Raw genomic sequence first — 20924 nt, 5'->3', positions numbered from 1 at the left:
CCAAACCCACCCAATACAGATGAGCGAGAAGGGCGGACACCCAGGGACGCACGGACCCTCGGAGGTCCGTGGTTAGGATTTTTGTCCCTTGTATTCTGGGTTTTTTTTGTTTTTTTGTGTGTGTGTGGAGTTGTTTGTAAAGGGAGAAAAGTCCTCACGGCGCGCATCTTGATTGCCCGCCCAAATAGGACGCGTCTTGGTACGCAAGGTCAAAAAATTAGGCCAAAGAAAGTCAAACACACTGACACACCAGTAGTGGGGGGAGCGGAAGGCGGAGGAGAGCGGGGTACCCCCCCTTCCCCCCCCCCCTTCTCACTTGCTCCCGGCCGTTTTTTTTTTTGTTTTGTTTTTTTTCCCCTCTCTCCTTCTCCCCTCTCCCGCCCTAGTCCCCTCTGTGCTATATGGTAGAGTATTAGTGGGAGGGGAGTCGTGGGATTCTTGCCTGTCGAGTAAGACAGGGAAGGACCAGGTAAGCAGGTGGAGGTATGCAAGGTACTAAAATTACATTCCTAAATGTTAGGGGGCTGTCGACCCCCGAAAAAAAGAACACGATTGCTGCTGGACATGAGACGCAGTCGAACACAGATCGCATTTATTCAAGAAACATACTTTAAATATGAAAAAATCCAGAGACTACACAATAAGAACTTCCCGTGGGCATACCATGCCCCATCCCCAATAGCAAAGTCTAAGGGAGTTAGCATTATTATAGCAAAAGAGGTTGCTTGGACCCATATCGACACACGCTTAGATCCACAGGGAAGATATTTAATGTTTAAAAGGCAAGATTGGGAATAAAATGATCACTTTGGTAAATACATACTTCCCTAACAGTAGCCAGCTGGCATTTTTACTACTTCTGACACCAATAATCCTTGAATTCCAAGAAGGCTCGCTAATTATGGGTGGGGATTTCAATTATGCGGCCGAGCCTATGTTGGATACGTCAATGGGAACGTCACATCTACCATACGCTCGGTTGAAAAAACTAAGTAGGGAGTTGTCCCTGCTTGGGTTAATTGATCCTTGGTGAATCATGCATCCAGAGGTGAAAGACTATACTTATTTCTCCCCAATACATAATAGGTATTCTAGGATTGATCGGATTCTGATCCCACAGATAGAGCTCTCCAGAGTAGTGGCGTCTCAGATTGGATCTTTCTCCATGTCGGATCACTCGCCTATCCATATAATAAATTTTGAAGCAGGCCCGAAAAGGCCACCGACATGGAGATTGAACGAACTCTTAGTACAATCAGTGGACACAAAGATGGAGATTCAGACAGAATTAGAAAGGCATTTCCAAGAAAATACGAGTGAGCAAGCGACGCCATCGAGCATATGGGAGGCACACAAGTGTGTCATCAGAGGGGTGATGATACGGTTGGGTTCCAAACGTAAACGCGAAAAAGAGAGAGAGATTGCCGAGTTGCTGGCTCAGATAGAGACTTTGAGTTTAGTGCATAAAAAAAACTGTGGCGAAGATACAACTGGCGCCCCTAACGAAGGCCAGGGAAAAACTCAATGAATTGCTATATGAGAAAGTTATGAGATCTTTAGTGGCACAAAAAAAAAAAAAAAAAAAACACATTTCTATGAATATTCAGACAAACCGGGGGTGATGTTGGCCCGAGCCTTAAGGGGACCGCAGAAACGAACGGTAATCAACCATATATGTGCAAAGGGGGGACAAAAAATATCTGGAATATCTGGAATAGCAGAAATTGCAGAGGAATTCAGTAGATTTTATCAAGGACTATATGACATCGCCTCCTCGGAGCCAGCCAGAGGGGGAGAGGCTGGCCTCGATGAGGCGATCAATTATATCAAAAATTCGGACATGCGGGCATTGGACCCGGACCAGGTGAGCGGAATGGAGGAGAGGATCTCAGAGGAAGAGCTTAAGTTGGCCCTCTCGCAAACAAAACCACACAAAGCCCCTGGCCCAGACGGCTTCTCTTTTCTATATTATAAGCAATTCTTTGAGATCCTAAAAGCTCCTCTATTAGCGCATTTGAATTATATTGGGGAGGGAGGAAGCATGCCAATAGGATTCACTAAGGGCATACATCACCCTTATCCACAAAGAAGGGAAGGATGCTACGATATGTGGAAGCTACCGCCCAATTTCCTTGCTGAACTTGGATACCAAGTTATTCGCAAGGATGATTGCGAATCGGCTTCTTCCATACATACCGAGCCTAATCCATTATGATCAGGTGGGGTTTGTCCCAACAAGAGAGGCGAGGGACAATACTACCCGAGCAGTGGACCTAGCATACAATGCGCAACAATGGAAAGTGCCAATGATGCTGTTGGCCATAGACGCCGAGAAGGCTTTTGACAGGGTGGCCTGGAATTTTATCAGGGCCACCCTGACTCATATTGGCCTAGGAGAAAGAATGCTGACTTACATCATGGCATTGTATTCTAGGCCCTCGGCGGCAGTTAGGGTAAATGGGTGGAATTCTGACCTTTCAGATTAAAAATGGCACTCGCCAGGGATGCCCTCTGTCCCCATTGATCTTTATTCTTGCGCTAGAGCCCCTGTTATGGAATATACGTCAAAATCCGGAAATAGCGGGACCTAATGTGACAAAGGGGCAACACAAGGTGGCAGCGTATGCAGATGATTTGCTATTCTTTGTGACAGAGCCCGAAAAAACGCTCCCACAAATCTTAGACGCTATCAGTAAATATGGGGAGGTATCATTCTTTAAAATAAACATATCTAAATCATCGGCACTAAACGTCTCCATACCTGCAGGAATATATAAGAATTTGCAGCAATGTTTCCGTTTCCAGTGGAATAAATCAATCAATAGAATACATATTACTTCAAATCCTTTGGATTTGTTTGAGGTAAATTTCTCTCCACTTCTGAAGACACTGAGGACTGATGTACAGAAATGGCAGACATTGGTATTGTCATGGTTCGGTCGTTGTAGTGCTTTAAAAATGAATGTGTTGCCCCGACTTTTGTATGTGATACAAGCTGTACCAATTACAATACCAATGGCTTTCTTTGTGCAGGTTAAAAGATTATTTCGAAATTTTATCTGGGCTAAAAAATCTCCCCGTATAGGGATGCAGATCTTAACCCTCCCGAAGGCAAAGGGAGGAGTAGGATTGCCTGACTTGTTACGGTACTATAGGGCAGCCCATCTTATGAGGGTGTATGATTGGCACTGCAACCAATCACACAAACAGTGGGCACACATGGAAAGGGAGATAATGAATTCCCCTACACCATTGGCCCCATGGACCCCCATACTGAAAACAGATAAAATACTTTCCCACCCGACAATAGGGGCAACGCTATATATAGCAACAAAACTACAAAATCATCAAGTAGTAGCACCTCCGATTTCACCCTTGACGCCTTTGGTAGGAAATTCTTCCTTTATCCCTGGGAATACCAATGGGAAAATCAGAGCTAGCCAAGGCGGGCAGAGCACGTCTGAGGGACGTATGGACTCAAAAAGATCCACCAACTACTGAAGAGATAATGACATGGCCCGAAGGGAAGTTGGACATTTTTAGTGCATTTCAAATCAGACACTATTGTAAACAGTTGCAAAATGGGGGGTATATCCCAAGGTCATTAACACCATTCGAGTCTCTATGTGAGGGTGGGGAGCGAATTCCGCACGTACTATCTTACATGTACTCGCTGTTAGGGGGTACACAGGACTTACATCGCCCGAGTTTTGTGCAGTAATGGGAGAAAGATCTTGCTGTCTCTTTTAAGCAACAACAAGTAAACAAAATCCTGAGACTCGCGCATAAAGCATCAATTGCCAGCAGATATCAGGAGATTAGCTATAAAGTACTAACCAGATGGTATAGGGTGCCGAGGATCCTTCACAAAATGGATCGAAAACATTCGGACAATTGCTGGCGTTGTGGAGAAGCGGGTGGGACTTTGATACACATATTTTGGTCATGCCCAGCAATTGGGGAGTTCTGGAACGAGGTGGCTCGAATAATAGAGAACTTAACAATTAAGGTAAGAGAAGATCCGGCATTGTGCCTGTTACATTGTACGAGTAATTCTATTAAAAGATATAGAAATTCTATTTTGATACACTTATTGAACGCAGCGAAGGCTTGTATACCAGCTATGTGGGGACAGACACAGAGTCCAACAGTACGCTTGTGGCTCTCCAAAATAAGGGAGATTCAGAGGATGGAATCATTAACAGCAGCACAGTAAGCATGGAAGAGCGACATAGGGTACGATGGCAACCTTGGACGCAGTTCACATGCTCAGAGGAATACTTACAGGCAGTAGGTTAGGGGGGGGGGGGGGGTGGACTGGAGAGGGTGGGTGAGAGGCAAAAGAAATTTTTTTTTTCCCTTTCTTCCTCTCTCCTGCAATCCTCGTGCCTTGTTTTCTCTATACCTGGTGTGACAGTGGAGGAGGTAGCTCTGGGTGGTTTGCCATTTAGGCGGGTTATCTGGAATTTATGTTGTGTATGTCTTGTCTGGGATTGGGATTCTCCTCCCCCCCATCCCCTTATATTTTTTTTCCTCTCTCCCGCTCTTCCCCCGTCAAGGACGGGGGGGGGAGGACTTTTTTCGTTGTTCCGAGAAAGAACAATCTCTTTTTCGGCGCCTTTTTTTTTTTTTTTTTTTCTTCCTTCTTTCTTCTGTGTCTTGCGCATTTCCTGAGGGGATGGGGGGGAGGTTGGGTGAAGTGTATATGTAAAGGTCGTCAATGTAATGTAGATATGTATAATATGTAATGTATTTGAAAAATAATAAAATGTTGAGTTAAAAAAAAAATAAATAAATAAAAAGCCTACACACCCCTGTTAAAAAGTCAGGATTCTGTGGTGCAAAATAAAAAAATAAATACATTTCAGAACGTTCCACCTTTAATGTGACTAAACTGTACAGCTCAGTTGAACACTGAAATTTAGTTGGAGGCAAGTTTAAAAAAAAAAAAAAAAAAATTTGCATAAATGCACACCCTTAGTCCCTTTGTTGAAGCACATTTGATTTTACTACAGCACTCAGTATTTTTGGATGTATGCTTTTGGTCATTGTCATGCTAAAAGATGAAGTTCCACTTGTTCAGCTTTCTAGCAGAAGCCTGAAGGTTTTGTGCCAATATTGACTGGAACGGTTAATAATTCCCTGTACCTTGGCCAAGGCTGAAGTTCCAGCCAGCTGAAGAAAAAAAAAAAAAAAAAAAAAAAAAAAAAAAAGGATGCTGCCACCACCATGCTTAACCACTTTAACCGGAGGATTTTCCTGCTTTACGTCCAGGTCACTTTTTGCGATTCGGCACTGTGCGACTAACTGACAATTGCGCGGTCATGCAACGCCGTACCCAAACTAAAATTTACGTCCTTTTTCCCCACAAACCGAGCTTTCTTTTGGTGGTATTTGATCACCTCTGCGCTTTTCGTTTTGCGATAAAAAAGCGACAATTGTGAAACAAACAACAATATTTTTCTACTTTGACAGTTAAAAAATATCCAATATATTCAATTTGTCATATTTAGGCCAAAATGTATTTAGCTACATGTCTGACAAAAAAAAAAATTCTCAATGAGCGTATTTTCAACCGCTTTAAGACCGGAAGATTTTACCCCATTCCTGACCAGGCCATATTTTGCGATTTGGCACTGCATTACTTTAACAGACAATTGCGCGGTCGTGCGACACTGTACCTAAATAAATTGACGTCCTTTTTTTCCCCCACAAATAGCTTTTTGGTGGCATTTGATCACCTGTGCGATTTTTACTTTTTGCGCTAAAAAAAAAAAAGCGACAATTTTGAAAAACTATTTGTCACATTTTTTTTTTTTTTTTTTTTTTTATTATTATGAAATTCCCCCCCCCCCCCAAAAAAAATAAATCGCAATAAGCGTATTTTGATTGGTTTGCGCAAATCGCAGCTACTAACTACGGGAAATTTGTCATTTTTATTTTTTTTTTTTACTAGCAATGGCGGCGATCTGATTTTTTTTGTGGGACTGCGACATTGCGGCGGACAGATCGGACCCTTGACTATTTGACACTTTTGGGGGTACCAGTGACATTACTACAGTAATCTGTGCTAAAAATATGCACTGTTACTGTAAAAATTACACTGGCAGGGGTAACTTTTATTGGTGATCAAGGGGTTAATGTATGCCTGGTGCTTACTAACGTGTGGGGGGGGGGGGGGGGGGGAAGGGGACTGTGTGACACAGGGACAGATCGCAGGTTCTGCAATCTGTCCCTGCCTGTCACTTAGGAGATCCGCCCGCTTTGTTTACACAAGCGGGTGGATCGCCACACTCGATCCGACGATCAGGGAAGAGCAGCGGCCTGACTCCCGCTGCAACTGAATACAGCGGGAGAGAGCCTCCGGCGGCGCGCGCCCCCCACAAGGGGAGGAGTCCAGTGACGTAGGTCTACGTCGCTGGACGATAAACCACTTTGCCGCAGTAGGCGCAACATGAGTGGTGGGCAAGTGGTTAACTGTGGGTTTGGTGTTCTTTTGGTGATGTGCAGTGTGCACAAAGTAGGTCTTGGAATTATGGGCAAAAGTTTAACCTTTAAAATCAGACCATAACACATGTTTGTGGGGAGACTTTAGATGCGCTTTTGCAAAATTTAGCCGGGCTTGGATGTTTCTTGGCAAGAAAAGGCTTCCATCTTGGCACCACTTCAAAACCCAGACATGAAGAATATGTACCACACAGCCAGTACTTGCCAGATATTCCTGCAGCTCCTTTAACCACTTCTAGACCGAATGATTTATCACCTTAATGACCAGGCCCTTTTTTGTAGTATGGCACTGCATTACTTTACCTGACCATTGCGTGGTCATGCAACACTATCCAATTAAAGGGGGCAGTCTCAGGGGGGTATACTCCACTTCCTGCTCTAGGACTTTTTTTTCTGCCTTGTCTTAGTAAGGACCCGATTCCCTGCTGGGATCTGTGGTCCTGGCGTTTTTCCCCTTTTTAAATTGAATTCCTTTATTCGTTTCTGTTCCTGTGAGAACTACAATCAACTGCCGGACTGGGCGACGCACTGGATATCCTAGAGCCTTACAGTCTTCCAAGTCTGGCCAACGAGCGCGACCCAACTATTAGCATCACGCTCGTTTGGCCGCGACATAGCCCCACTGGACAGAGGCTGGCAGGCAAATGAAACCTCGCGAGGATGCTTAACCCTGGTCAAGATAATGGTCACAGAGAGTTACAGTGTACCTCTGGCCCGCAGCACCCCTATTCCAAGAAGGCGCGGTGGATTGTCAGGAGTGGTGCCCAGGTGTGGCGAGTAAAGTCCCCTCTCCTCTGGGAAAATACTGGGGTGGATGCGAGCCCTTCTGGTTGGTAGGCCCCTTCTGTGCCCTTCCTTCCCTTATGGTTTCTCCCCCTCACTAGCAGGGTTCCTCTGTACTTGTCGCCCTCACCTACCCCCCCCCCTTAGTCCCCCTTTGGGGTTAGGGTGTAGGGGCTGTTGTGAATGAGATCATTGTGATAGGCTGGAGGAAAGGGGGGGGGGGTGGGAGCATGATGTCAGCAGCTCGTGTTCTGATGCTCCTGCAGCAAGTGGCTGTGCGGAGGGTTCCTGTGAGGGCCCTTCCCTCCGGTGGACTACAGGTACCTTTAGGGCCTGCCATTGTTGTGAATGGCTGTATACAGCCTCGGCGGCCATGTTAGTGTAGTCCGGCAGCCATGTTTTGGAGTTCCCCCATTGAAGTCAACATAGCGGCCATTTTATTGTAGCCTGTGGAGCGGTGATCCTCTAGTGGCAGAGACTGCACTTCCTCTTGCTTTGATCCCAGCATGGCAAGCAGCTTGGCGCTCTGTATCCAGCTCTGAATCGGTGGTGGCGAGTCCCTGTGTGTATACAGCTCCTGCTATAGCAGCGCCACTGGTGCGCTGGGGTCTTGCAGTACCACAGCTGAAGCTGTGTGAAGAGTTGTACAAAAAAAAAATAAAATATTCTTCCTTGCATATTAAGGGCGGCCTCTGAAGTAACCATGTAAGAAGCGCCCACCTGTATCCGAGTCTGGCACGTGGAGGCACTGATCGTATCAGTGCGGGAAGCTTTAAAAATTGGAGGAAACAGCTGTGCTGGTGCAATTTAGTGCCCGTAAGCCATCCAAGGTGACTAAGGTGTTCCCCTTTCCTGCCTATTTTGATGAAAGTCATTAGTCAGTGGGGGTCCCCGAAACGCATGATTGGAATACCTAAGCAATTTGCTAGAAGGTAGCCAAATGGAGTCTTAATGAAGCCGACGGTCCCACCAACAGTGGTCTCTGGTCTCCAGTTTGACTTTGACTAAGGCCACGCTTCTTTCGGTGGAGTATTACCCCTTTTTTTTTTTAAGGACCCTGTGGACAATGTTCTGAAGGACAGAGGGCTGTTGGATTCAGTGATTCCTACACTGTTGAAAGCTAGAAAATCTACTGCTACAAAGATTTTCAGAGTTTGGAGGGTGTACATTACTAGGTGTGAGTGAGTCGGAGGTTTCTCCCCGTTCCTTTTCCGTGTCCCACCTGCTGGAATTTCTACAACAAGGTGTAGATCAGCGTTTGGCTTGGGGCACCATCAAGGGCCAAATATTTTCCAACGGTTGCTGGCTGCGAATTCCTTTGTTCACATTTCGTGTAGGGTGGGGGTTCACCATCTGGCTCCTCCAGGGAGATCCCTGGTACCTCTGTGGGACCTCAATTTGGTATTCCAAAAACCTCCTTTTGAAAATATTTGTGAATTTCCTCTGCTCACTGTCACAGAAGGTGGCCTTTTTGGTGGCTATTTTTCTACGTGTAGGGTGTCGGAGCTGGCTGCATTGTCCTGTCAGTTACCTTACCTGGTGGTTCACAGGGACAAATGGGTGTCGAGACCCTGTCAGGCGTTCTTTCCAAGGTCGTCTCGGGGTTTAATTTAAATGAGGATATTGTATTGCCATCTTTGCGTTCCAAGCCAAAACATCCTATAGAAATTGCCCTACATTCCCTGGATGTGGTTCGAACAATCAGGGTATACCTGGAGTTGATTCGTAAAATCCAATTGTTTGTCCTTACAGATGGTTCTCGTAAGGGGCAGGCTGCATCTGCTGCGACCATTTCCAGATGGATCAGACAGATGGTGCCGGCCTATTCTATTTAGGGTCAGGTTCCTACTTTCCCTGTCAAGGTGCATTCTACAAGGGGGGCTTAGTGCCTCCTGGACCTTCCATCATCTTTATTAAGGCTTACCTATAGGTACTGTAAATCTCTCCTAAACTTGCACTGTTTAGGAGACATTTACATTGCATGCAGCCGATGACAGCGAGTGCGCTCTGAAGAAATGACTGACCGTGCAGTTTCTTCAGAGCCCTGTGCCATGACCGGCAGCATGCGCGAGTGTGACGTCATGCAGCTCCAGCCAAGTGATACAGCCGGAGTCTGCAGACTCAGAAGGAAAACGGGCGAAGATGTGGCCGCCAGCAGGGACAACGCGGGCTTCGTTTGTAGGTGCTGCATACCAACACATTATGCATTTACTTTGCAAAAAAAAAAAAAAAAAAAGTAAGAGTTTACTTCCTCAAGAGGTTAATGTTGCTGTAGGCCTCTTGGCAGCCTCCCTGACAGTTTTCTTCATCAGTTTGAGGGACGTCCAGTTCTTGGTACTGTCACTGTTGGGCCATATTTTCTCACTTGATGACCATCTTCACTGTGTTCCATGGTATATCTAAGGCCTTGGAAAATCTTTTGTACCCTTCTCCTGACTGATACCCTTTAATGAGATCCTTCTGATCCTTTAGAAGCTCTGCCGCATCCTACAGCAAAAGCCATGGTCTGCAAAGAAAAAGTCAGGAAAGACCTACTAGAACAGCTGAACTTTAAAATGATAAGTGGTGTGTACCGACTCCCATTTAACATGAGTTTGAATGCGATTGCTTAATTCTGAACACAGCTACATCCCCAGTTATAAAAGGGTGTGCACACTTATGCAACCAAATTTTAGTTTTAAAATTTTACTAACTCCCCTCAAAAAAAAAAATTTTTTTTTTTTTTTTTTTTTTAATTGAGTTGTAGTTAATAGGTCACTTTGAAAGTGCAAAAAGTTCTGAAATTTAGCTTTTTAACATCACAAAAACCTGACATTTTAACAAGGGTGTGTACACTTTTTATATCCAATGTACTTGGACACATCACATTCCTTCGAAAATGTGACAGATCCAGTAAAGACAGTCACAGCCAAGAACCGTTCAATTATATTCATAGATGTAGCCGGGTCACATGGCTGGCATTGTTCAAACTGTTAATGGTTATTAAAGTTCTGCAAAGACAGTGACTGGAGTTATGGAAGATGTAGTCTGGGAGCAGGGCCGGACTGGGAATAAAATTCAGCCCTGGAAATAATTTCATACCAGCCCCATAGCATTATTATACCGACCCAACAGCATAACGTCATTATTTTCTTGTTCATAAAAGGGAAAACCATGCATTTTAAAGCACATTTGAAGAGTGTATTATATATAGATAAGACAGATATGAAAGCACATATGGCTTTATATATATATAAGCGCAAATTCTGGTTAAAAGTGGTAAAAGTGCGGATATGGTATAGGAGGTGGTCATAGGCTGTGTGGACATGGTAATGGATGACAAGTCAGAGGCTACGGACATGGTACCGGAGATGCAGGGGCTGCGGGCATGGTACAGGAGGACACGTCAGAGGCTGTGGACATGGTACAGGAGGACACGTCAGAGGCTGCGGACATGGTACAGGAGATGCAGGGGCTGCGGACATGAGATGCAGGGGCTGCGGACATGGCACAAGAGATTTTAGAGACTGCGGGCATGGTACAGGAGATGCAGAGGCTGCGGATATGGTACAGGAGATGCAGAGGCTGCGGATATGGTACAGGAGATGCAGAGGCTGCGGATATGGTACAGGAGATGCAGAGGCTGCGGATATGGTACAGGAGATGCAGAGGCTGCGGATATGGTACAGGAGATGCAGAGGTGGTGGGCATGGTACAGGAGATGCAGAGGTGGTGGGCATGGTACAGGAGATGCAGAGGTGGTGGGCATGGTACAGGAGATGCAGAGGCTGTGGATATGGTACAGTAGATGCAGTGCTGCAGGCATGGTACAAGATATGCAGAGGCTGCAGGCAAGGTACAGGAGATACAGGGGCTGTGCGGACATGGTACAGGGGGTGCAGAAGCTGCGGGCATGGTACAGGAGGTACAGAGGCTGCTGACATAGTACAGGAGGTGCAGAGGCTGCGGGCATGGTACAGGAGGTGCAGAGGCTGCGGGCATGGTACAGGAGGTGCAGAGGCTGCGGGCATGGTACAGGAGGTGCAGAGGCTGCGGGCATGGTACAGGAGGTGCAGAGGCTGCGGGCATGGTACAGGAGGTGCAGAGGCTGCGGGCATGGTACAGGAGGTGCAGAGGTGGTGGGCATGGTACAGGAGGTGCAGAGGTGGTGGGCATGGTACAGGAGGTGCAGAGGTGGTGGGCATGGTACAGGAGGTGCAGAGGTGGTGGGCATGGTACAGGAGGTGCAGAGGTGGTGGGCATGGTACAGGGGGTGCAGAAGCTGCGGGCATGGTACAGGAGGTACAGAGGCTGCTGACATAGAACAGGAGGTGCAGAGGCGGTGGGCATGGTACAGGAGGTGCAGAGGCGGTGGGCATGGTACAGGAGGTGCAGATGTGGTGGGCATGGTACAGGAGGTGCAGATGTGGTGGGCATGGTACAGGAGGTGCAGATGTGGTGGGCATGGTACAGGAGGTGCAGATGTGGTGGGCATGGTACAGGAGGTGCAGATGTGGTGGGCATGGTACAAGTTGCATCAATACTTTTAATAGATGTGTCAACTCTCCAAAGATTTAAAACTATGCTAACCTCTTGCTGCAGTGACTGAAGCCTCTTTGCTGTTGTTCCTCCACCCCGGCATCCCCCCCCTCTCACTCTCTCTCATCTTCTTCACTCTTCAGGCTCACCTGCTGGCTGCTGGCGCGGCGCGTGACGTCAGTGTTGTGTCGGGACAGTGGGAGGGATCGGCGTCTGCGCGCCCGTGACAGCCACAGCCAGTCAGTTCCACGGTCCACCCCGCCGCGCAGCCGCCCCGTGATGTCATGCCGCTCACAGCGGCTGACGAGTAGGATGGACCCTCCGGCTCCGTCACTCCCTGTCTGGAGCGCAGTGGGGGCCGGGGGCGGGGCTGCAGCGGCCATCATCAGAGCGGCCGGCCCCAATACTTAAAGCGGCGCTGCCCTATCTTAAAGCGGCGCTGCCCTATCTTAAAGCGGCGCTGCCGCGATGCCCTATCTTAAAGCGGCCCCAGGGCCGGCGGCCCACCGGGAAATTTCCCGGTATCCCGCTACGCCAGTCTGGCCCTGTCCGGGAGGAGCCAGGATCATAGACTACTGTAAAAGAGACTCTTCTCCCACAGAGCAAGGGGACGCAGAGCTTGCTGGGAGTGTCTTTATAAAGGGAGGCGGGATTGATTCTCGCTCTTGCCTCGAGGACAGCACACTGGAAGGAAGGGGGAAGAGCTGCTGCGGATCGCAGGGAGAATAGGCCAAGGCCTAGTGGCGGACACCCGGAGCTGAGGCAGGCGGTGTGAGCATGTGGAGGAGTCTCAGTAGCATGACTAATCGGAAGGTTGCTGGCCGGCAGAAGGAGAGGCTGAGGCGAGCGGGGCCTGGCTGCAGCGGAGAGTGGAGCTCCTGGTTTGGTTGAGAGACATCCAGTATCTACATCTGCATTAATCACAGATCTAGGCTGAGTGAGGGCCGAATTACCAAACTGTTTACTTCGAGGCCATACTGACATATAGTTACACCACTGGACACTGCAGTTATACATATAGTGCGAGGCAGGTGAACTAGGCCTCAAGCCCTCTATTCAGTCCTAGGCTGTTAGTTGTTGAGACACATCAGGATCTGTTTTACCTACATCTCTGTGGATTACAATTATTGATTGCTTTGGGGAATACAATTCATCACCATTATCTTTATTGGATTACCATTACTTTCCTTGGAAAGTTGGGATTTCCTTGCCGGTGAAGACTAGTGAGGCCTCACTCTCCAGGAGACTCTTGAAATTCAGCATAAAGGCCCCCCCCCCCCGTTAGTACACAGAGTGCACTGATAGCAATCTAGCATTGTTATATTGTTTATTCTACATTAAGTTACTAAGTGTAGTTATTCTAATCTGTGGTCACATTAAGTATACTATTATAACTCAATGTGTTTTTACTGTTGCTGAACGCAAATCCTCTAGCATACATATGCATTTATTTGCATATGTGCGGCTTGTGTTCCAGATCCTAAGTGCTGAACTAAACCTAAATTCTTGGTTGGGAATTCAGGATCTACTTTGCATTATCTTTGATTCTGTTTGTATACTTGTTTATTTCAAAAGCAGTAAACTGATTCTTCACTGCAATACGTGGTCTCAATTATTCAGAATGACAGAACAAATAGTGTCAGTTGGGTTGGAACAGGCTCAAAGTCAAAGAAGTGAAGAGGATACCCATGCAATAAGCCACCCCCTTGGGGACAGGGCTACACAGACTAATGTACAGTTTAGGGTTACATTTATGTAGCACTGACCCCTGAAAGGGCTGCTGGTTTGATCTGGGCCTGCACTCTACCAATAAACCCCACTAACTTGGCTCAATCCCCTTGGCACAGCTGCGATGCAATACAATCTAAGATAGTACAAAACACCTGTATTGTCACTCCAGGAACATACATACAGGAGCTCCCCCTACTTTATAAGCTATGTGTGAGATCTCACTTTTTGGAGTACCTAGTCCTGGATCTTCTTTTCTTCACTAGCTAAAGTGGCTCCTTGCAATTTGTAATCCACAGTTTTGGTGAATTAAATTGAAGTGAAAATGCTTCTGGTGTAGCTGTAACAACTATTAAACATTTGAGACATCAAGGTAGATAGGCCTCAAACCTTCTCAGTATCAGTTGCTCTGCTCCTTCGTGGAACTATAATTTCCAGTGAGGCCTGTATATGAGTCCAACTGCATGCGAGATTTAACAAACTGTGGGCTGTAACCTGCTCTCCCACTGGATAGAGGCTCTGTGTGGTGACTTTTGTCCGGTGACTGAAACTTGCTTCTCCATCAGCTGGACCAATTGCTCCGTTCAGCCCCACTGAGTGGATCCCGTCCTCCGATGAGTGTCTCTGCAATCTGGCCATCACCTCCCCACAGGTCCTCTCAGGCAGGCCACACGATTCCAAGAGACCTAAAATGGCTGCTCCGGCCCCTTTTATCCCCTACCCAGCATGACCTGCACAAGAAGGTGTTCATGGGTAGGTCACCAAACCTCCCAAACCCACAATCACTTCCTGTCTCTTTCAGAAAAGAAAAACATAGCTGCATTACCAGTATTTGGTCACTAGATGGCTCCAACTACTCAAACATAGCAATGTCCATGGACGTTTCATTAAAGTATACAGACACACATCAAGGTAGGAGAATAACAGCGCTACATTTAGTTTTGACTGTTCAGTGTCTGTATTAAAGAACTGATGCCAGAAGGAGGAAGGGGGGGTGTTGGAATAAAAGACTTCCTGGCACAGCCATCAGTTGTCAAGCAATCCTGATATGATGCATTCAGTGACCACAACAACTTTAGTAGCGCAAATGATCAGTCTGGCTATCCAACCATGCACTTAACAGTTGTAACTTAATGCTTGTATTAAAGAGGTCAGTCCATAAAAAAAAAAAAAAAAAAAAGTGCTGCATTCTGCAGAATATAAAAAAAGGAATGGGAACGACTAAAGCCAACATTTTAATTTTTATCAACATCACTCACCTCTAATAGCTGATTCTCCAGGCTCCGATTCTCCAGGCTCTGATCATCTTCATCTGGTGAGGGCAGCACTGTTCCCATAGAGCGAGTCACACGTCGCGTGGCACGCTCAGGGTTTCTCCTTGGCTCAGCAAGACGTTCCACAAGTGACCCCCTTGTGGATCGTCTTGAGTACTTCTAATGCATAAAAAAAAAAAAGTTTCTCAAAAATCCCACAAATGCAGCCCCTACCAAAGACAGCCATTTGCAAATATAGTAAATGTTTTAAGAGACTAAAATGCATTTACCGGAGTCCCATGGTTCTGGTTATTGGAATCTGACTCCAAGTGTCCTGGCAATTTCTCCAAATCTGCCATAAGCTTGGCCAGCTGCAAGGTTACAAAACAGATTTCCTTTAAAGTAGGTCATGTAGTACACTAAAGCCAAAATTATATAAAATTAGTTTTTTGCTCCACAAAGCAAGTACACTGGAAAAAAACAGGCATTTTACCCTTTTACAAAAGGTTACCATACACACCATGTTTAAAACTGCAAGACTATATAGGAGAAGCCAACTTCTATAAAATGGATCCTTCAATAAAAAGGAGTCATAACAACCCCACCCATTTAATATACATCATGTCTACTGAACAGTTATTTATTAGAGACTACTCTGAATGTTTGCAGCGTGTCCTAAAACAGCTTCTTGATTGGAACCTAATATTTGTGGTGTCATTGATCGTACATAAAAAACCATCAAGGCCATGCATAAAGCCTCAGGCTCATAGGTGGTTTTGCTGCTCATCACATCCCAGAGCTTTGGGCACCTGAAAGAGCAGGAATTCTGTGAGGCACAGGTGCAAATTTTGGTCGGTACAGCTGCTACATATTTCAGCCAGTCAAATGTTTGACAGGCTGCTGGAAGTCGAGCAGTACACTGCACCTGTGCATCTGATGTATACACACCCCACACTCTGGGATTTGATGCCAAGGGGGCCAAACCAACTGAGCATGTAGTCCAATAGTTACCCTCAAGAGATTTCACTATAATGAGCCCAGTCCTCACTTTAATAAACCTCTGCCAAGGGGTACAAACCATGGCTTTGTTATCCTCAATGTTCTTGGCTCTTCTCTGCAGAAAATCATTTGGTGGCTCCTCCTCAGAATCACTTGATGGGACAACTGGAGGCTTCTTCTCCGATACTTCATCCTCCTCACTGCTGTCAGAATAGTATTCAACCTTCTTCAGTGCTACTCTCAGCGAGTATTTTTTCTTTACTTGCTGCTGTGGTCCAGTACCACTTGATGACTTCGGCATTGTGACCTTCAAAAGCAGAACCAATATTTTCAGATAGATTGAGTTTAAAGACAAATAAAACACAAACTTGCCCCCCCAGATCAGAAAAAATAAAAAATAAAATAAAAAGGGGTGAGGGGCTGAAGTCACATTCTGCAGAGCTCCGTTCGGAGAGCTCATTGGAGAGAAGAGATACCACCTCCACACAGCACGCAGGAGCAGAGTTGAGGTAGTCAATGTGCTAATATATGGGGGGGGGGGGGGGTTGGGTGGCTTGCTGGGCTCAGAGGGAGAGCAAGATCATGTAGGACGCAAGGTGGTCTGGCTCACAGGAAGATCTAGCCCTGAGAAAAATCCACCCTTCACCCTAAAGGGGATTCTGAAACAATGGACTCTGCCAGTCTTGGACTTACACCTATACAGATAGGCCTGGGGGTGGGCCAGAGTAGCCAGTGGGAGTAGAAAATGCAAAACCGCAACAGTGAAAGTAAAATTACATAGTGTTCATAGTTAGAGGGAAGAATAGTGCCCCATCATTGGTATTGGAAGGAAAAGTGCCTAATTGTTCGGATAAGTCGGAGGAATTATGCCCCATCATTGGTGTCAGTGGAAGGAAGGGTGCCTCCTTGTTGGTGTTAGTGGGAGGCAGTGCCCCAAAGGCTGGATAAAGGCAGGCAGAGGACCACAATTGGAAACCAACCATTTAGACTCCTGAAGTCATTCAAAGGGGTGCATCAAAAAAAAAAAAAAAAACCAACAGGGCCTGTAAAAAACAAACACGGGATACAGAAGGGAAGCTACTATGAAGGGTAAACTCAGCAGATGACTGGGAGCAAGAGAGTAGTTGCCCAGGTAACCATAGACTGGTAAGAATGTATGGTAGCCAGTTAACTGGGTTGTTAGATGGCAAAGGTGTGATAAACTGGTGGAGAAAGGCACAAGCTAAGCAGTGTCCCTCCTAAATGCTACATTCATAAAGCAAAGTTGTGCAGTGACATCGGACAGAACACCAGAGGAACTCTATGTTACACTATAGGACACATCTATGCTGGAGTACCACCTTAATGTTGACACTCAGGAATGTGGTCCCAAGCATACACTTCTTTATCAGTACTGTCAAGGAGGGGGGATTTGGGGGTGGGAGTAACACCTGTACTGGGAAAGGGGCAATTTGAGGGAGAAGAGGGCATCCCTGAAATAGCAGTGCGTTCCTCAAAACCTGCTCTGTACGTGTGCACACTCCTGACATTTATTCCTCACTTAAATGGAAAAATGGCAACACCACTTGTGGGAAAAAAAAAAAAAAAAACAAATAGAGTCTACAATTGCAACACAAATCATATTGTAATTGAATGTTATTAAAAATTACATCTCCTTTTCAATCTGCAGCCATTGTAATTTTCTGAAAATGCAATATGGTTACCTGGAGCTGATCTGTACACAATTTGTACTGACCACACCCCAGAAACATCGTTTCCTGCTTGTGCAATTGGCTCACTGATTTTCCCAGAAGGTTTCCTAAGATACAAGTCAGATTTCTGACATCCCCCTGCAACAAAAAGTAATTTTTGGTGAGATACTCCCAATAGGAACACGTCTAAAGGGATGCAGGCCCAGCAGATTTCTTCATTGTGCTCTGCAACAGCTGGTTGACAATTATGAAACCACTCCCATTTGACCCACTCAGCACAGGAGAACCAAGGAACAAACATGGATTTTTTTTTCCTGAAGTAGGAATCCGCAACAAAGTTTGTTAAAGTCCTTATAATGTACATAGATCACCCACAGGTAATTTTTTTTTTTTCTCTCTCAACAAAAGTGGAGTTTGCGCTTTAAGACCCTCCCACTGTTAGTGCAGGAGGTGATACTTCTGACTCCTGAATGTCCAGCCAAATGGGAATTTTGCATTGAAATTCTTGTGACTTCTATCAGTGTCTGGTTAAAGCTTGTAGGAGGAGTTCTCATTCTACTGACTGCTATGAGGCTGCAGTATCTGACCCTCTCTGGACAGTGTGGATTACATGCATCCCCCATAGCAAAAACCTCTAGCAATGCACACCAAAATTAGCATTTGCAGAGTGCCCCCAAAGCGCTGTTCTATTAGGAGATGGTTCAGGGAGAGTGGAAGGGGAGGATCAAACAGCCTCTATGCCCCCCCCCCCCCCCAGAAAAAAAAATATTTATTTATTGAGCATTAAGAAAAATCATTGTACAATCAGTATCCTGCAAAGTAACATGAAACACGAAATCCAGTACAATGAGAAATGCAAAAAACAAGCACAGCATTGTAAATCAAGGTAAAAGTACAAAGACAATGAGCTATCTTACAGGCTATAAAACAGTGCTCAAAAACCGCCATAACGGAGCGGGTAAACAAGCCTAACATGCCTAGCATCAAGGGGGGGGAGCAGTATGAGAGAGCCCAGTAAAAGGCCAATCAGCACCTCAACCCTCCAGGAGCCTATTCATGACCAACTGGTGTGGAGCGTCATCCAACCATGGTTGCCAGAGGGAGTAAAATCTTTTGTGGGCATTACGATGCTGGTAGGTCAGCTTTTCTCCAATTAGCAGAGCATTGACTTGTGTAATCCACTGTGCCGTCGTTGGTACACGGGAGGAGATCCAATACCTAGTTATAAGCTTGCGAGCCATGTAAAAGAAAAAAAACGTACGATGGCTACATGAGCATGCGGGGTCAGGGTCTCCACCTTCAGTGCACCAAGTAGGCACACTACCGGATCCCTGAGCAACTGCAAATTCTAGACTCTGGAGATTGTGTCAATTACTACAGTCTAAGGAAATAGCTTGGGACACCTCCCTAAAATGTGGATAAAGGTACCCTGCTCCCTCACGCATTTTGGGCATGTAGGAGTGTGTCTACGACCCCATTTAAAAAGCTGGACCAGGGTCCTGTAAGCTCTTTGAAAAAGGAACAAGTGGGAGACCCTCTGCGAAGTTGATATGGTGACCATCGGTACCAAAGAAAGGCACAGCTCCCAAGTCTCCCCATCAATAGGTCCCAGATCCCCCTCCCAGCCCGCTCTGGCTGAAAGATTGGACGGGTCTTGCATGGAGCTTGAAAGGATAGCGTAATTATTGGAGATCATACCATTCTTGTCAGTTTTCTGAAAAACATCCTTCATTAATCTATGGTCAGTTAATCTATGGTCAGTCAACCCAAGCGTGGAAGTTCTGGACTGGGAGGAGAGGGCATGTCGTAGTTGTAAGCATCTGAAGGTGCCTGGGGATTGCAAATTCCTGCTGTAACTCTTGAAAAGACTTGAGAACATCAGCCCTGTACAGTTGCGCCATGAAGCTCACGCCCAGGGATTCCCAGACATCTGCTCCCTACAGCTTGACTTAGGCCCCTTTCACACATACGGTCCGTCCAGTTCATCAGTTCAGTCACATCAAAATGTATCAGTTTTCCATCTGTTTTTCATCCGATCTGTTTTGACGGATGAAAAATAGGGCATTCATCCATTCAAAAAAAAAAAAAAAAAAGACGGACATTGACGGAAGTGGATGAAAAAGGATGTTAACTGATGGATCATCCGTTGTCATCCATTTTTACATAGAGATACATTGATGTCAGTTTTTCATCCGTCAACAGATGGATGAAAAACAGACAGCATGTGTGAAAGGGGCCTAACTCACGAATCACGATAGTTGGAGTTCCGCCAAATTGGAGAATTTGAGAAGTAACCCCGCACTTGCAACATATATTTGACATGCTTCCATAACATTTTAAATGCTTGATGGTTGGGGGCGTGCCCTATATGAACCCAGCCTCCAAGTGTACAAACGCAGTATGTCGAGAGGTCGGGAAGGGGGAGGGGGTAATCAAGAGGGCTCTAATAGGGTCAGTCAGGTCATGTTCTCCCCATCCTCCCAGCTGTTGCAATTGAGAGGCCAGAAAATACATCCTAGGGTTGGGTACCGCCAGCCCACCACCATCTTTTCCCCCCCATCTGAAGGGTAGGAAGCCTTATTCTAGCCACCTTTTTACACCAAATCAAGCCGTGAAATTGCGACTATGTGCACAAACCCATCTCCTAGGAATCCAAATGGAGGACATATAGGAGTTGGGGTGCCCACACCATCTTTATTAGATTGATCCTTCCCGCGACCGACAAGGGGAGCTTGCACCAGAACGCGCATTTGTGGCAAAATTTATGCAGTAGCGGTACAAGTTAAGGTTCACATACTGGCTAGGGTCAGGGGATACTCGATATCCTAGATGCCTAGATATTTAAATGTATCCACCACTCACTGCCAAAGCACAATCAGGTAAGGGAGCAGTCAAGGGGCCCAGGGGCATGAGAACTGACTTATCCCAATTTATGGAAAACCCCGAGAAGGAGCCAAAGTGGTCAATGAGAGACATAACTTCTTGCAGCGAACCCGCCATATCTCCCAGATACATTAATGTGTCATCTGTGTAAAGTGATATCACATCAGTGTGGGGACCCCGTCTGAAGCCAACAATCCCAGCGGAGGCACGGATACGGGCTGCCAGAGGCTCCAAGGCCATGGTAAACCTCAGGGTGGAAAGCGTACACCCCTGCCTAGTGCCCCTATACAGAGAGAAGGGATCAGACAGTTCCCCATTGACCCTCAACCTTGCCGTTAGATTGGCATATAATATTTTAACCCAAGCAATAAAGGAATCGCCTACCCCAAAAGCAATGCAACACTGCCCATAGGTAGGGCCATTAGACACTGTCGAAGGCCTTGGCGGCATCCAGTGAGTATCAAACAGCCTTTTCACACAAAGGATTAACCCCTTGGGTTCCACAGCAAGTATAAAGCATGCTTTACATATAGAGACTGATTTTACTGTTGTGGGTTTAGAA

The 20924-nt window shown here is 46.2% G+C and overlaps 1 protein-coding gene across 1 annotated transcript in view; it reads right to left on the bottom strand.

The window, feature by feature from the left end:
- The window catches only part of LOC309548205 (cell division cycle-associated protein 7-like), a gene marked incomplete at both ends in the record, with an annotated part of 33385 nt that extends 12783 nt beyond the window's left edge, over nucleotides 1–20602 (bottom strand). The window contains 4 exons of the mRNA XM_082248160.1: nucleotides 14796–14969; nucleotides 15080–15160; nucleotides 15868–16095; nucleotides 20342–20602. Of these exons, the coding sequence (XP_082104286.1) occupies nucleotides 14796–14969; nucleotides 15080–15160; nucleotides 15868–16095; nucleotides 20342–20602 (744 nt within the window). The remainder of the gene's footprint in view (nucleotides 1–14795; nucleotides 14970–15079; nucleotides 15161–15867; nucleotides 16096–20341) is intronic.
- Between the last annotated feature and the right edge of the window lie 322 nt (nucleotides 20603–20924).

This window comes from Pelophylax lessonae (assembly GCF_965119305.1).
Source record: "Pelophylax lessonae genome assembly, chromosome: 2".
Classification (NCBI taxonomy): domain Eukaryota; kingdom Metazoa; phylum Chordata; class Amphibia; order Anura; family Ranidae; genus Pelophylax; species Pelophylax lessonae.
Note: the sequence above shows the minus strand (reverse complement) of the source record. Positions and strands in the feature narration are given on the sequence as shown.